General features: G+C 37.5%; 1 protein-coding gene across 16 annotated transcripts in view; it reads left to right on the forward strand.

Moving 5' to 3' along the window:
• The window catches only part of Cadps2 (calcium dependent secretion activator 2), a 526649-nt gene that overhangs the window by 273745 nt on the left and 236042 nt on the right, over nt 1-16862 (forward strand). For all 16 annotated transcript variants that reach the window (XM_047562660.1, XM_047562665.1, XM_047562675.1 and 13 more), the window contains exon 7: nt 1337-1448. In XM_047562660.1, the coding sequence (XP_047418616.1) occupies nt 1337-1448 (112 nt within the window). The remainder of the gene's footprint in view (nt 1-1336; nt 1449-16862) is intronic.

Below are 16862 nucleotides of genomic sequence, written 5' to 3' on the forward strand. Positions count from 1 at the left end.
TGTTTTTATTCCTATTTTACCTCTGCTCTATCTCAGACCACCTTAATTCAATGAAATGGCAAAAAAGGTTTTTGGCTAACCCCTTTCTAGAAATCTAAAATAGAAATTAAACTGCTGCCTCATCCTAACTGAATCTCTCTCTTCCCTCTGGCATTTGATTTTGGTTTCAACAGACTGCATATAGATGCTAATTTCTTCAGTCCTTGAAATGGCTTCTCCTTTACACATATGAGAGCATTACAAATGTTATTATAGGAGACAAACACATAATCACAATAATTCAATTTTTATTATGCTTGATTGTCTCAGTTTTCTAGATTCCACAAACTTTCCAAATAAGGTTCATAAAATAAAATATAGAGAGCTCCATGAAAGTGATAAATTATTTCATTTTTAAAAAACAACATAAGAAAACTGACATTATTATTTGGTGTTTTATTTTTAACATAAATCTTTATTTTGTTCAGTCTCTGATTTATTGTTCCTCTTCTGTGGTGTTTTGCTTAGTGGCATTTTCTTTGTGCTCTGCCAAGTCACATTGCCTGTGATCTCTCAGAATTATGAGAAATATTGATAAGTTTTTTTTAATATCAAGCATGTGCCAGTCAGGTTTGTCAATAAGCTAGAATGAATTGGTGTGTGGTAAAGACAAGATGCTATTAATTAAAAGATAAGCCAAGAAAACATGTTATTTTGTTAGGATGATTTGGAAAGCCAGATGTCGACAGACTTATTCCATTCCTAAGAGAATGTATTGGGAAATTAACTGAAAACCACTCGTTTGTTATGACGCATATTTCTTTCTTTTTGACAAGAACTATAAAAAGGCATATAAAGTAATAGACTTTAGATAATTACCCCACTTTTAAAAATACAATATTTAGTGAAGATTTCCCAAAAGTAGGTGGAGCAAACTCTTCAGTGTGTAAGAATCATTTTCTGAACAACCACCTTTTATATGAAACACCCTTAGCAATTTTCCCCAGACATCTATAAAAAGGGGGTTATAATTTACATTTGAATTAATAAAATGATAGATTTCCCTAGTTACATCTATAACGCTTTACTTTCACCTAAATCCTTATGAGCACACCATGATTTTTTAGTTAAACATGCTAATTTTTTAAATAGCTGAAATAACCGTTACATGCTCTAAAGCTTATTGTCTATTTCCTTCTTGACGGTACCATCTGTCAGAAACAAAAGCAAAGATAGAAAAACCTCACTGAGCCGCAAAGGATTCTCTGTTGCTTAGTGTGCCTTTTATGGAGACACATCGATCTGGGAAAAACGAATGCTGCACTTTAAAGTAAACATCTCTTTTACTTCATTGCAGATGGGGAACTCAAGGAGATTTCACCACTACCCATCCTCGGCCTGTGGTCAAAGTAAAACTCTTCACAGAAAGCACTGGGGTCCTGGCCCTTGAAGATAAGGAACTGGGCAGGGTGAGTGGTGGTCAGCCCTTGTGTGCAGGGCGGCGCAATGTTAACTTTTTTTGGTTCTGAGGTAAGGTGGACCAATAAGCAGTGTGTGAAGTTTTTGTTTATAAATTACATAAATCATATATTTGTAATTTTCTGCAATTCTACTTCATAGATCTAAGTGATTAAGCATAGTGGTCTATGACTCATGAAGTATTGTGAGATGCTTTGTGTGTATAATGGGGACATATAAGCTCACAATCCCCAACTCAGTCATTCTCACACATGCACCTTGGCCACTAAAGGTGAATGGCACTGGCCAACTTGTCTTTCCTGATGAAAGATAATTCCTAGGTGGCACATGTCTTCTCATGGATTAAAAGGATTATCTTTGCATGTGACATTGTCTGCTCTTTATGTTCATTGTGATTAGTGTAATTACAGAGGCCTCTGAAGGACATTTTTTCCTCTTACCTCTTCTCTTTTCCTTACGGGAAGGTCTTCCTAAATACCTATTGACATGAGCAATTTTTTTCCTATAATTACTTCTTTAGATCTAGAATATATTTACCTAATCTCTGTGTACCCCGACTCTACTCAGTATCTGCTGGCGTTAAATACTACTTTTAGGTGGATGCATGATCTTAGCATCTCTCTGTGTGAAAGGTGATCTGCCATCTTTTTACAAAGTAGATATGTTCCAAGGAGTGGGCTGTCAAGCTGCCGTCTGCGGTATGAATCTGTCTTACCCAGATCTGAAGACTGTATTTATAGATAATTTCCAGAGAACAAATCCTCCTGAAATCCTAATTGAAAATTTCTGGTTGTGCTAAATAGTTTTCACAGTGGCAGATGTTGAAGGATACTGGAAGCATTCCTAGTATCAGAAAACTATCCTTGAAGTCAGGATTTCTATTCATCTCAGTTTCTTTTCTTCTTCTACTTCTCTTACACTCTTGGAATTTTTCCACTTTCAGTGTCAGATTTCCTCTTCCACTTCCTTGATATTCGTATTTGTTCATGCCTAAGAGCTATACTGTACTGTTCAGTCATTGATACACTGACACATTCATAGAATGAGTCTTTCAATAAGGCATATATGTAGCATAATTTAACAGAGAAGCATCAGAGGCTATATATCTTTCCTCTGGATTAATGAATCAGCTTTTTATTTAAACTATTATTATATTAATTCACCTTGTTTCCTTATTGTGGCTTTTTTTCAATATTTCACCAGAGCCAACTTAAATCTTATGCTCTAAGTAATTCTTAAGATATTATACCCAATCACTCTTTAAATTGGATGCCTAAGTATATCCACTGTGTATTTTCTACACAATTGCATATATTAAAAAGGTATTATGTTCTCTTAACATCCCTAACCACTAGTCCATAGTTGCCAGTAGTTTCCTCTAACCCCATCTACCTATCAAGATAAAAATGTCTCTAGACATTGCTAGATGGTCTCTGGGGTAGGGTGTGTGTGCAAAGTCACCCTTGTTTGAGAACCACTGATCTGTACTAATGACCTCAGTAGACTCGAAGATTAAAATTACCATTCATGCATCAGTGATTTCAAAGTTATTTTTCTTCCTTGGATTTTCAGATTTTTGTAGAATTAACCTGAATATTAGGTATTTTCAATTGTAAATGACATAGAACTTGTGACTCATACTCCTGTCAAGTCTTACGTACAGGCTATCAAACCAGTGACCTAGATGTCCTATTGTTTCTCCTTTCACCATAATACCCATCCTGTTTCAAATACTGTATGCATTTCCGAAATTTTCCTGAATCCATCCCCATCTCAGTCTCTACCCACCTAATTCAGGGCATCATCATTTCTCACATATTTTGATTGCCTACTTTGGCTTTCCCATTTGCCATCTTGTCACCTCTTATCCAGTCTTTACAGTCATTGTGATTTATTTAAAATTCAAAACAAATAATGTCATTATGTTCTTAAAATTATCCAGTGTCTTCCCATTCATTTGAAATAAAAAGAAAACTTCTCATGTTAGTGTAGCAGGCCCAGTAGGATTTCTCAGGGCGTGACCCTGGACCAGCAGCATCAGCAGCAACAGGGAAGTTGCTGGAAATGCAGATTCTCAGGCCCCCCTCTAGGTCTGCTCAACTGGAAACTCTGGGGGGCAGGATTGCAGTGTATTTTAACTGGCACTTTTGGTAGTTTTGATACATCTAAGTCCAAAGAATCCCTGCCCTACAGGGCTGACCTCTGTCTCCAAGTTCATCTTGTTACAAGCCCCTCTCTTTCTATCATCCTTCCCTCACATTGGCTTTCTTTCTGTTCCTCAAACATCTCTGACTCATTCCTGCTTTAGATTTGGGAGCTCCAGATGTGTTATGGTCTGAGCACATGAGTACATGCACAATTAGAAGAAATGAGTGATCATCTCTGGAGGGTAGAGCTGTTGGCAATGTGTCCTATATATTTATCTAGTTTTATGATTAGAAACAAGAACAACTTGTTTTAATTTGAAGGAAAAAAGCCTTATATGATCTGAAATATCTCATCTAAAATTTTATTAATATATGCCTAGGAACTTAGTTTTTTTTTTGTTTTGCTTTGTTTTATTTTTATTTTTTAATCTGTTCTATTTAATTATACATTATAGTAGAATGCATTTTGAAAAATCATACAAAGATTATTGTTTCTCATTTTTTCTGATTGTACATGTTATAGGATCACATCAGTCATGTAGTCATATATGTACATGAGGTAATAATGTCTGTTTCACTCTACTATCCTTCCTACCCTCATACTCCTTCCCCTCCCTTCACTCCCCTCTACCTATTCTAAAGTAACTCAATTCTTCCCTAGAACCTCCCCACTTATGAATTAGCATCTGCGTATCAGAGAAAACATTCAGGCTTTGTTTTTTTTGGGATTGACTTATTTCGCTTAGCATAACATTCTCCAACTCTTCTTTATAGCTGAGTAATATTCTATTGTGTGTGTGTTTGTTTGTGTGTGTATCACATTTTCTTTATCCATTCATTATTGAAAGACACCTAGGTTGGTTCCATGGTCTAGCTATTGTGAGTTGAGCTGCTATAAAGATTGATGTGGCTTCATCATTGTAGTTTGCTGATTAAGTCCTTTGGATATAAACCGAGGCATGGGATAGCTGGGTCAATGATAGTTCCATTACAAGTTTTCTGAGGCATCTCCATACTGCTTTCCATAGTGGGTGTGCCAATTTTCATTCCCACCAACAATGTATGAGTGCATCTTTTACCCCACATCCTTGCCAACAATTATTGTTGCTTGTATTCTTGATAATTGCCATTCTGAATGGAGTGTGAAGAAATCTTAGAGTAGTTTTGAGTTGCATTTCTTTAATTGTTAGAGATGTTGAAATTTTTTTCATATATTTGTTGATCTATTGTATTTCTTCCTCTTTGAAGTGTCTATTCAGTTCCTTAACCCATTTATTGATTGGGTTCTTTATATATCATAAAGACTAATGCTGCTGCTAGTGAGAGCCTTTCTGACCAGAACAAGCTCCGAGTCCCGGAGCCAGCGCAGCGTACTCCCAGCGTACTCCGGCACGCAAGCAGATTCAGGGACCAGATAGGGCAGCCAGAGACTTCCCCAAGTAGTCTGGACCCCTGCGGTGGGAGGTGCCGTTCAAGGCTAGCTTCTCAGAGCTGACCGCCCAGTGAGAGACTTTCTACATAGAACCAGCCAGAAGCCCCCGAACCAACGGAGAGCCTCGATCCGCAAGCAGCCTCTGGGATCAGGGCAGGGCAGCCAGAGACCTCTTCAGGCGGCTCTGCCCACTCCGGCTGCAGGCTCTCTTCACGGGGCGATCCAAGATGGCGGCCTAGAGGGAGACTGCACCCCCTGTCGCTCCAGAACCCAGGAGTTAAGAAGGGGAGGCATTGAGAGACTCGGACTGAAATAGAGCCACGGGTGAGTCTGCCCACTGGGTAAAGCTCGGCCCGGGTGGCAGGCCCAGATAGAGGTGGCTTATTGGAGCCGGGCAGGGCAGCTAGAGTCTTCCCAAGGTAGCCTTCCACACTCCGGCAGTGGGCTCCTCCCACACGGCCAGCTGCACAGTGCAGGCCCACAGTGAGAGCATTTCAGCACAGAGCCAGTTCCAAATCGTGGAACCAGTAGGGGGCTAGGGGCAGTTTTCTTCGGATGCGCTGCTTTATCAGATTCCTCCAAGACATCAGGCTACTGAAGGCTGGGAGGTGATACACTGGAAATCTACCGGGACACTATAAGCCAATAGCGGAAAACTGCAATATCTCAGGGTCCCACTCACAGCTGACCAATATGAGAAAACAAGGGAAGAAAATGTCCCAAACAAACCTAGATACTACATCAATAAAACCCAATGACAGCACAGCAGAAGAAATGTCAGAAAGGGAGTTCAGAATGTACGTAATTAAAACGATCAGGGAAGCTAATGAGGAGATGAAAGAGCAAATGCAGGCATTGAAGGAGGAGATGAAAGAGCAAATGCAGGCATTACATGATCGCACCAATCAACAGTTAAAAGACCAAATACGGGACGCAAGAGATCATTTCAATAAAGAGTTAGAGATAATGAAAAAAAAAACAAACTGAAATCCTTGAAATGAAGGAAACAATAAACCAAGTTAAAAACTCCATAGAAAGCATAACCAATAGGATAGAACACCTGGAAGACAGAACCTCAGACATTGAAGACAAATTATTTAATCTTGAAAACAAAGTTGGCCAAACAGAAAAGATGGTAAGAAATCATGAACAGAATCTACAAGAATTATGGGATATCATGAAAAGGCCAAATTTAAGAAATATTGGGATTGAGGAAGGCTTAGAGAAACAAACCAAAGGAATGAACAATCTATTCAATGAAATAATAACAGAAAATTTCCCAAATCTGAAGAATGAAATGGAAAACCAAGTAAAAGAGGCTTACAGAACTCCAAACATACAAAATTAGAACAGACCCACACCAAGGCACATTATTATGAAAATACCTAACATACAAAATAAAGACAGAATTTTAAAGGCCGCAAGAGAAAAGAATCAAATTACATTCAGAGGGAAACCAATAAGAATATCAGCAGATTTTTCAATCCAGACCCTAAAAGCCAGAAGGGCCTGGAACAACATATACCAAGCCCTGAAAGAAAACGGATGCCAACCAAGAATCTTATACCCAGCAAAACTTACCTTCAAATTTGACGATGAAATAAGATCCTTCCATGATAAACAAAAGCTAAAGGAATTTACAAAAAGAAAGCCAGCATTACAGAACATTCTCAGCAAAATATTCCATGAGGAAGAGATGAAAAACAACGATGCAAATCAGCAACAGGAGGCGCTAGCCTAAAGGAATAGCCAAATAAAGGAGAAACCAAATCATGTCAAAAAGAAATATGAGTCAATTGACTGGGAATACAAATCATATCACAATAATAACCCTGAATGTTAATGGCCTGAATTCAGCAATCAAAAGACACAGACTGGCAGATTGGATTAAAAAGAAAAATCCAACAATATGCTGCCTGCAAGAGACTCATCTCATAGAAAGAGACACCCATAGACTAAAGGTGAAAGGATGGGGAAAAACATACCATGCACACGGACACAGCAAAAAAGCTGGAGTATCCATCCTCATCTCAGATAATGTGGACTTCAAACCAAAACTAGTCAGAAGGGATAAGGAAGGACATTACATGCTGCTTAAGGGAAGCATAAATCAGCAAGACATAACAATCATAAATATCTATGCCCCGAACATTGGCTCATCCACGTACGTCAAACAAATCCTTCTCAATTCCAGAAATCAAATAGACCACAACACAATAATACTAGGCGATTTTAACATACCTCTCTCACCACTGGATAGATCGTCCAAACAAAAATTGAATAAAGAAACTATAGATCTCAACAACACAATCAGCAATTTAGACTTAACAGACATATATAGAATATACCATCCAACAAAGAACGAATACACTTTCTTCTCAGCAGCACATGGATCCTTCTCTAAAATAGACCATATTTTATGCCACAAAGCTACTATTAGCAAATACAAGAAGATAGAGATACTACCTTATACTCTATCAGATCATAATGGATTGAAATTAGAAATAAATGACAGAATAAAAAACAGAAACTTCTCCAATACCTGGAGACTAAATAATACACTATTATATGATGAATGGATAACAGAAGACATCAGGAGGGAAATAAAAAAATTCTTAGAAGTAAACGAGAACAAAGACACATCATATCAAAATCTCTGGGACACTATGAAAGCAGTACTTAGAGGAAGATTTATTTCATGGGGTGCATTCAAAAAAAAAAGTAGAAATCAACAAATAAACGACTTAACACTACAGCTCAAAGCACTAGAAAAAGAAGAGCAGACCAATACCAAAAGTAGTAGAAGACAGGAAATAGTTAAAATCAGAGCCGAAATCAACGAAATCGAAACAAAAGAAACAATTGGAAAAATTAACAAAATAAATAGTTGGTTCTTTGAAAAAATAAATAAAATTGATAAACCCTTAGCCACACTAACAAACAGAAAGAGGGAGAAAACTCAAATTACTATAATATGGAATGAACAAGAAAATATCACAACAGACACGAGTGAAATACAAAACATAATTAGAAGTTATTTTGAAAATCTATACTCCAACAAAACAGAAAACCTCGAAGACATCAACAAGTTTCTAGAGACATATGAATTACCTAAATTGAACCAGGAGGACATACACAACCTAAATAAACCAATTTCAAGCAATGAAATAGAAGAGGTCATCAAAAGCCTACCAACAAAGAAAAGTCCAGGACCAGATGGGTTCTCAGCCGAGTTCTACAAAACCTTTAAAGAAGAGCTCATTCCAATACTCCTCAAACTATTCCATGAAATAGAAGAGGAGGGAACCCTCCCAAACTCGTTCTATGAAGCCAATATCACCCTGATACCTAAACCAGACAGAGACACATCGAGGAAAGAAAATTTCAGACCAATATCCTTAATGAACATCGACGCAAAAATTCTCAACAAAATTTTAGCAAATCGCATACAAATATATATTAAAAAGATAGTGCACCACGATCAAGTGGGTTTTATCCCAGGGATGCAAGGTTGGTTCAACATTCGGAAATCAATAAATGTCATTCACCATATCAACAGACTTAAAGTTAAGAATCACATGATTATTTCAATAGATGCAGAAAAAGCATTCGATAAAATACAGCATCCCTTCATGCTCAAAACACTAGAAAAAATTGGGGTAGTGGGAACATTCCTAAACATTATAAAGGCCATCTACGCTAAGCCCATGGCTAATATCATTCTAAATGGTGAAAAACTGAAAGCGTTCCCCCTAAAAACTGGAACAAGGCAGGGATGCCCTCTTTCACCGCTTCTATTCAACATCGTCCTTGAGACTCTAGCCAGAGCAATCAGACAAACCAAAGAAATTAAAGGGATACGAATAGGAAAAGAAGAACTCAAACTATCCCTGTTCGCTGATGACATGATTATATATTTAGAGGAACCTGGAAATTCCACCAGAAAACTTTTAGAACTCATAAGTGAATTCAGTAAAGTAGCAGGTTACAAGATCAATGCTCATAAATCCAATGCATTTTTATACATAAGTGATGAATCTTCAGAAAGAGAAATTAGGAAAACTACCCCATTCACAATAGCATCGAAAAAAATAAAATACTTGGGAATCAATCTCACAAAAGAGGTGAACGACCTCTACAATGAGAACTACAGAACACTAAAGAAAGAAATTCAAGAGCACCTTAGAAGATGGAAAGATCTCCCATGTTCCTGGATAGGCAGAATTAATATTGTCAAAATGGCTATACTACCTAAAGTGCTATACAGATTCAATGCAATTCCAATTAAAATCCCAATGATGTACCTTGCAGAAATAGAGCAAGCAATTATGAAATTCATCTGGAAGAATAAAAAACCTAGAATAGCTAAAGCAATCCTCAGTAGCAAGAGCGAAGCAGGGGGTATTGCAATACCAGATCTTCAACTCTACTACAAAGCAATAGTAACAAAAACGGCATGGTATTGGTACCAAAATAGACAGGTAGATCAATGGTACAGAATAGAGGACATGGACACAAACCCAAATAAATACAATTTTCTCATACTAGACAAAAGTTCCAAAAATATGCAATGGAGAAAAGATAGCCTCTTCAACAAATGGTGCTGGGAAAACTGGAAAACCATATGCAATAGAATGAAATTAAACCCCTATCTCTCACCCTACACAAAACTCAACTCAAAATGGATCAAGGACCTCGGAATCAGACCAGAGACCCTGCATCTTATAGAAGAAAAAGTAGGTCCAAATCTTCAACTTGTTGGCTTAGGATCAGACTTCCTTAACAGGACTCCCATAGCACAAGAAATAAAAGCAAGAATCAACAACTGGGATAGATTCAAACTAAAAAGCTTTCTCTCAGCAAAGGAAACTATCAGAAATGTGAAGAGAGAGCCTACAGAGTGGGAGAATATTTTTGCCAACCATACCTCAGATAGAGCGCTAATTTCCAGAATCCATAAAGAACTCAAAAAACTCTACACGAAGAATACAAATAATCCAATCAACAAATGGGCTAAGGAAATGAACAGACACTTCACAGAAGAAGATGTACAAGTAATCAACAGATATATGAAAAAATGTTCAACATCCCTAGTAATAAGGGAAATGCAAATCAAAACTACCCTAAGATTTCATCTCACCCCAATTAGAATGGCGATTATCAAGAACACAAGCAACAATAGGTGTTGGCGAGGATGTGGTGAAAAAGGAACACTCATACATTGCTGGTCGGGTTGCAAATTAGTGCAGCCACTCTGGAAAGCAGTGTGGAGATTCCTCAGAAAGCTTGGAATGGAAACACCATTTGACCCAGCTATCCCACTCCTTGGCCTATACCCAAAGGACTTAAAATCAGCATACTACAGAGATACAGCCACATCAATGTTCATTGCTGCTCAATTCACCATAGCCAGATTGTGGAACCAACCTAGATACCCTTCAGTTGATGAATGGATAAAGAAACTGTGGCATATTTATACAATGGAATATTACTCCGCAATGAAGAATGATAAAATTATGGCATTTGTAGGCAAATGGACAAAATTGGAGAATATCATGCTAAGTGAGATAAGCCAATCTCAAAAAACTAAAGGACGAATGATCTCGCTGATAAGCGGATGAGGACATATAATGGGGGTTGGGAGGGGTTAGCATTAGGTTTAGGGTTAGGTTTAGAGTTAGGCTAAGGAGGGCAGTAAGAATGAAGGAAAGAAGGACTGTATAGAGGGAAAAGAGGGGTGGGAGGGGTGGGGGGAAGGGAAAAAAATAAACATCATTACCCTATGTAAACGTTAAAAATAAATAAATAAACAAAATAAAAAAAAAAAAAGACTAATGCTTAATCTGAGGGTGCAAGTGAATAGCCAAAGCAATCTTTAGCAAAAAAAGTAAAGCAGGAGGCATCACAATACCAGACCTCAAACTATAACAGAGCTATAGTAATGAAAACAGCATGGTATTGGCACCAAAACAGATATATAGATCAGTCATACAGAATAGAAGACACAGAGACAAACCCACATAAATACAGGTATCTCATACTAGACACAGGTGCCAAAAACATTCACTGGAGAAAAGATAGCCTAGACAACAAATGGTGCTGGGCAAAATGGAAAGTCACATGTAACAAAATGGAATTAAACCTTTATCTCTCACCCTTCACAAAACTCAACTCAAAGTGGATCAAAGACTTAAGTACTAGAGAAGAGACCCTGCACCTACTAGAAGAAAGAATAGGCCCAAATCTTCAAATGTCAGTCTAGGATCTGACTTCCTTAACAAGACCCCTAAAGCACAAGAAGTAAAATCAGTAATCAATAAATGGGATGGATTCAAACTCAAAAGCTTCTTCTTAGCAAGAGAAACAGTCAATAATATGAAAGGAGAACCTACAGAATGGGAGAAAATCTTTACCACATGTACCTCAGATAAAGCATTAATCTCTAGGAACTTGGGGGTTTTACATGAAACTTTTTTTTTAATTTTGTACAACATTTGAATTTCAAAGACAAGTAACAAAGCACTTAGACAGGTTTATACCACAAGGTACCACCACATATCTACTAAAATGGGTACAATACAGAGAACCTTATGATAACAATTGCTGGTATGGTTCCGGAACTGAAATTCATTTACTGCTTGTGGAAATGAAAAATTCTTTAGCCAGTTTGGAAAACAGCTTTCCAGTTTCTTATTAAGTTAACCATAGACTTATTGTATAACCAGAAATTCTTCTCCTAGGGACTTACCCAAGGGCTTATGAATTTTATGTTCATACAGAAATCTCATTAAATGTTTATAACAGCTTTATTCATAATTGCTGCAAACTGGAAGCAACCTAGATCCTTTTGACAGGAGAATGGATGAGCTATGGCACACAATTAAATACTATTCAGTGATAGAAAGAAACAAGCTATTGATTCATGCAATGATATACATGAAACTTAAATGGAAAGGAAAGAAATCAGACACAAAAGACTACATAGTGTATGATTCCACCCATTCTACCAAAAAGAAACTATAAATGGAAAACATGAGTGTTTGCCAGCAATTTTCCAAGTGAAGAATGGCTGACTGAAAGGGGGTACATAGGGCACTTTTAGAGTGAAGGACCTACAATGTATGGTACTGTAGTTTAGATGTATCAGTGTATGTTTTACCCAAACACCTTTGCATCATGTACTTAGATGCATGCAAACAACTTTGTGCACATACATGTACTGTTTCAGTTAGCTTTTTTGTGCTGGGACTGAAAGACCCAACCAGAACAATTTTAAAGAAAGAAAAGTTTATTTAAGGGCTTACAGTTTCAGAGGTCTTAGTTCATAGAAGGCCAGCTCCATTCCTTGGGGCTGGAGGTGAGGCAGAACATCATGGAGGAAGAGTGTGGCAGAGGGAAGCAGCTCACATGGTGATCAGGAAGCAGAGAGAGAGACTCCACTCTCCAGATACAAAATATAAACCCCATAGCCACGACCCCAATGAATCACTTCCTCCCGTCACACCCCACCTGTTCCAGTTGCCCCTCAGTTAATCCCACTAGGGATTGTTTGACATTAAGGCTATAACCCAATCATTTATCCTCCAAACCTTCTTGCATTGTCTCACAGGTGAGCTTTTGGGGGGGACAACGTATATGCAAACTATAATACATACACACACACATGGACCAGTGTTACCAAGGAAATCCTACTTGGCATATTGACTGAGGCAAACGAAAATACCTTTATTGCAAAGATAGGGCATAACTTCACTAAAAGGAATGATAAGAAGATTACACAAGAAACCTAACACAACAACAATAATCTGCAAAATGTACTTCATTAAAACAGATAATGAAGATTGACAGTACCAGTGATATCAAGTGCATTTCATGTACCCCTAATAGGTTGTTATGAGATCGACTTACTGAATCTCTGATTTTCTTCCCAAAACTTAAACAAAAATGTACTCAAAGCATGAGGAAACATCAGATTGGGAACCCAAACCAGACTGGGAACAATATAAGGGACAGTTGATCAGTTCTGTTCAGGAATTTCAAAGTTATAAGAATCAAGACTGATTAACTATCACAGATGGGAAGAGACTAAAGAAATATGAATACCAAATGCAATGTGGTGTTTTGGATTAGATCTTAGAACAGGAAGAGGATGTTTATAGGAGAATGGGTGAAATCCATATAATATCTGTAGTTTAGTTAATATAACTGTGCCAATGGAAGCTTCTTGGTTTTAACAAATGATCCATGGTAGTGTATACAGTTTATAATGGAGAAAACTGAGTGGTATGTATGCAGGAACTCTCTCTACTATTTTAATAACTGAAATTATTCTAAAATATGAAGCTGCAATGGTTAATCTGGATTGTCAACTTGAAATAAGAGAAACCTAAGAACCAGGCATGCCTTCAGGGCCCAGCAATTGCTAGTCCACTCTGGAAGAGTGCCTCCCGGGGATTTCCTTTCCTGCAGTATAGGAGGCAATTTCTGAGCCCACTATGTTGCCTGCAGATCCCAAGGTTCCTGGTCTCAGATTCAGTCTCTCCCACCCCAGCCCTTTCAAATTTTTGGTCAGGCACTTCTCTCCTGTCTGGCCCTGCAAGCAGCCAGATTGCAGGAAGGGGAGGAGGAAACCAGGTGAGTTTCTACAACCAGAATTCCCTTGTAAACCTCTCTCCACGCTTGATTTTCTCCTGGTCCCTTAGGCACATTCTCTGTTGTGCAGCATGGGTTTTCCCAGCTTGGTTTTCGAGTCAGACTCAAGTCTGCCAGAAATCAGGGCCCGCAGCTTCAGGCCCTTGTGCCACCAATGCAAATGGTTCCTTCCACTATTCTCCACAGGCTGCCAGGCGATGCAGTTTTTTTTCCCCATACAAGGATATTATGCAGCACCTTACTATTTAGTCTGGCAGTGACTCTGTCTCTAAACTCATTGTATCCTAAGACACTTCGTCCTCCCGAGAATGTTTCTTTAATTTCTTTATTGTTTTACTGTATTCACAGATGGACTGTTCTGAATTGTGCCTCCAGCCCCTGCCATGGCTGGGGCACTGGAGATTTCTTCTTATTTCATTTTAGTCAATCTCCAGAGCCCCCTGTCTGTTTCAAGTGTCCAGTATTAAATTCCAATAAACTCCTCTTAGTTTTTGTTTATTCATCCACCTTGCTGAAAAGCTGCCTGCTTGCTTTTCTTGGTTTCACGCCACAGAGCTGCCAGGGAAGCAAGCTCTTCGCTATCTTCCTTTCTCCCGATAGTTCCTCTCAAGATGATTTCATCCTGAAAAGCTTTTAAAGCAAGATTTACTTAACAGAACTGTATAAAAATCTAAATAATGATTCCATGTGTGTTTTAGTCATCTCTTTCACTGCTGTGCCTAAGGACTTGACCAGAAAACTGTAGAAGAGGAAAGTTTGAGTGCTCACAGTTTTAGAGTTCTTACTCCATAGAAGGCAGCTCCATTTCTTGGGGATCAAGGTGAGGCAGAACATCATGGAGGAAGAGTGTGGCAGAGGGAAGGAGTTCACATGGTGATCAGGAAGCAGAGAGAGAGACTCTACTCTCCAGATACAAATATATATCCCATAACCGTACCCCCACCTGCCTCTAGTTACCACTCAGTAAATCCCTTCAGGAATTAATTCACTAATTAGGTTAAGGCTATAACCCAATCATTTCTCCTCCAAACCTTGCAGTGTCTCACACATGAGCTTTTGGGGGACACCACACCTAAACCGCTATAATGCATAAGCAATAGTTTTTCCATCGTGCTTTTCAGATCTTTCCCACAGCTATTAGAAAAAGAATCTGTTGTGCACAACTGAGTTCATGGTTTTGGTGTCTCCTCATAAAAATATTCTGGGGTTGACGATTCCTCTACCTCCATGAAGATGAGGAAACACACACATCATACTATCTACTTTTTTTTTTAGAGTCAGAACCTCTTTCTAATTTTATTAAATGATATTCACAATAGCAAAAAAGCTAAAAGTTTACTCACCTCTTAGATATATGTTTTGAGAGCAACAATATTCTTGAAATTAAGATTTTAATTTTACAGATGTCTTCTTTTTAAAAAACTTTTTCTGTACTTCTGTGCAACATTTCTTAAAATTAAGATGTTCGTGCCTAATGTTAAAGTGATAGTTGTTTGCATGTTTTATAAACTTAAGTACTATGTAGAAATAGCAGGTAGTGGTTAATTTCAAGTACATTTTAAATATTAAGATAAATTAACCTTAACAATCATTCAATTGAAATGAACTATTATCTTACAAGAAGTTTATAATATCTTAATATGGCAAGTAAAAATTAACGTGTATTTGTCTTTTTCCCTAAGTTGCTTTCTTTTGTCTATATTATTGAACTTTGAAAGAGACCTCCCTGAGGAGTTATCAGAATATGCATAAATTTTTGTTTGTTTCTGAAACCTGACAAGAAAAAGCTATGTTATAGTTTATTCAAATAACTGTGTACTAAGAACATTGTCCTGGGGCCTCTGATTTGCTGTCAGACTAAATTTCCCTTTCTTGTCCCTCTTGTTTTCCTGCATATATTATTTTTGCTTTCTCTCTCTCTCTCTTTGTATAGTTCTGGTTAAGTCAAATTCTCTATAAGTTCCTCATTTATATTTGAATTTTTAAGAGCTACATTAATTCTTTAAGCCAAGTATAATGTGTTTAACTAAATATCACATACATCCAATTGAACCATAGCGTTGAAAATATGTCCCTAATTGCCTTGTGTGTAGGTTAGACATGGTAGAACTTATAATTTCAGCATAGAAAGTGATAGATCAGGAATAGATTTTTAATGTTTTATTAAAGAATTAAACATTTGAATTTTTTACAATTAAGTGTACAGTTAAATTGCTAAAGATCATTTTAGGCCTTTGCATTGGCTCAAACAGAAATTGTATTTGAGAATTTAAAAAGAATTGTCAACATTATCTATATATGAATGAAAAAAGAATCAGAGAAGCTGATAGTGAAATCATAATTATAGGTATTTTCTTCAATTTGAAAGCAAAATTTAATATCCCATTTTATTGAAATAGCCAACTGCTACTTTAACTAGCATATTCATATAATTAGCTTCCAGTTGGAATGGATATTCTGTTACATTTTATGTATGTCTTCTTCTACTTACTGTCTACAGAAGACTTTTATTTTTGTCATTCTAGGAAGTGGTACGGTTTTTAGGAAACTGAAAAATCACAGAAAAATCTCTTTTCTTCTTAAACCCTTCTACGTAACAATTCCTTACATGACTCTATAGGTCAATATCAGTAGCCATGCCAGTGACAAGAAGCAGGACCACAGACAGGTGAAGGACTGGAGATAATTCATATATGGAGCAAATTCTTTCTAAACATTTTTTCTAGCAGCAGTTAATTATGTATGGCTTACAGAACTCTATGACATGTACCAGCTAGTTGTTCTTCAGTAGGTTTATGTCATTCTCTGAGGCTTTGGCCAGGACCTGAGGCATAGAGAGGGAAAAGCATCCCTTACTTTCTCACTGAATGGCCCTAGCAAGTTATAAATAGGCATCTTCCACCATGGTTCCCTGTAGGTGATGATTGCAGCAGAAGTTGACATTTCACTACTTCCTCAGAATAATAGAGGCCTTCCTCTCTCCTGGATAGAACAAATGTCAGGCACATACACTAAACTAATCCCTTTATTTCTAGGAGATATGTATTTTTATTTCATTGTAGTTTTCACAGTACAGTTTCCCTAAAACTTACACTAATGATTTTGAGCATCTTTTTGTATGCTTCCCCAGCATGTACTTATTTTTTGATGAAAAATTTATTCAAAAATTTCCT

The sequence above is a fragment of the Sciurus carolinensis genome, chromosome 8, assembly GCF_902686445.1.
Source record: "Sciurus carolinensis chromosome 8, mSciCar1.2, whole genome shotgun sequence".
NCBI classification, from domain to species: domain Eukaryota; kingdom Metazoa; phylum Chordata; class Mammalia; order Rodentia; family Sciuridae; genus Sciurus; species Sciurus carolinensis.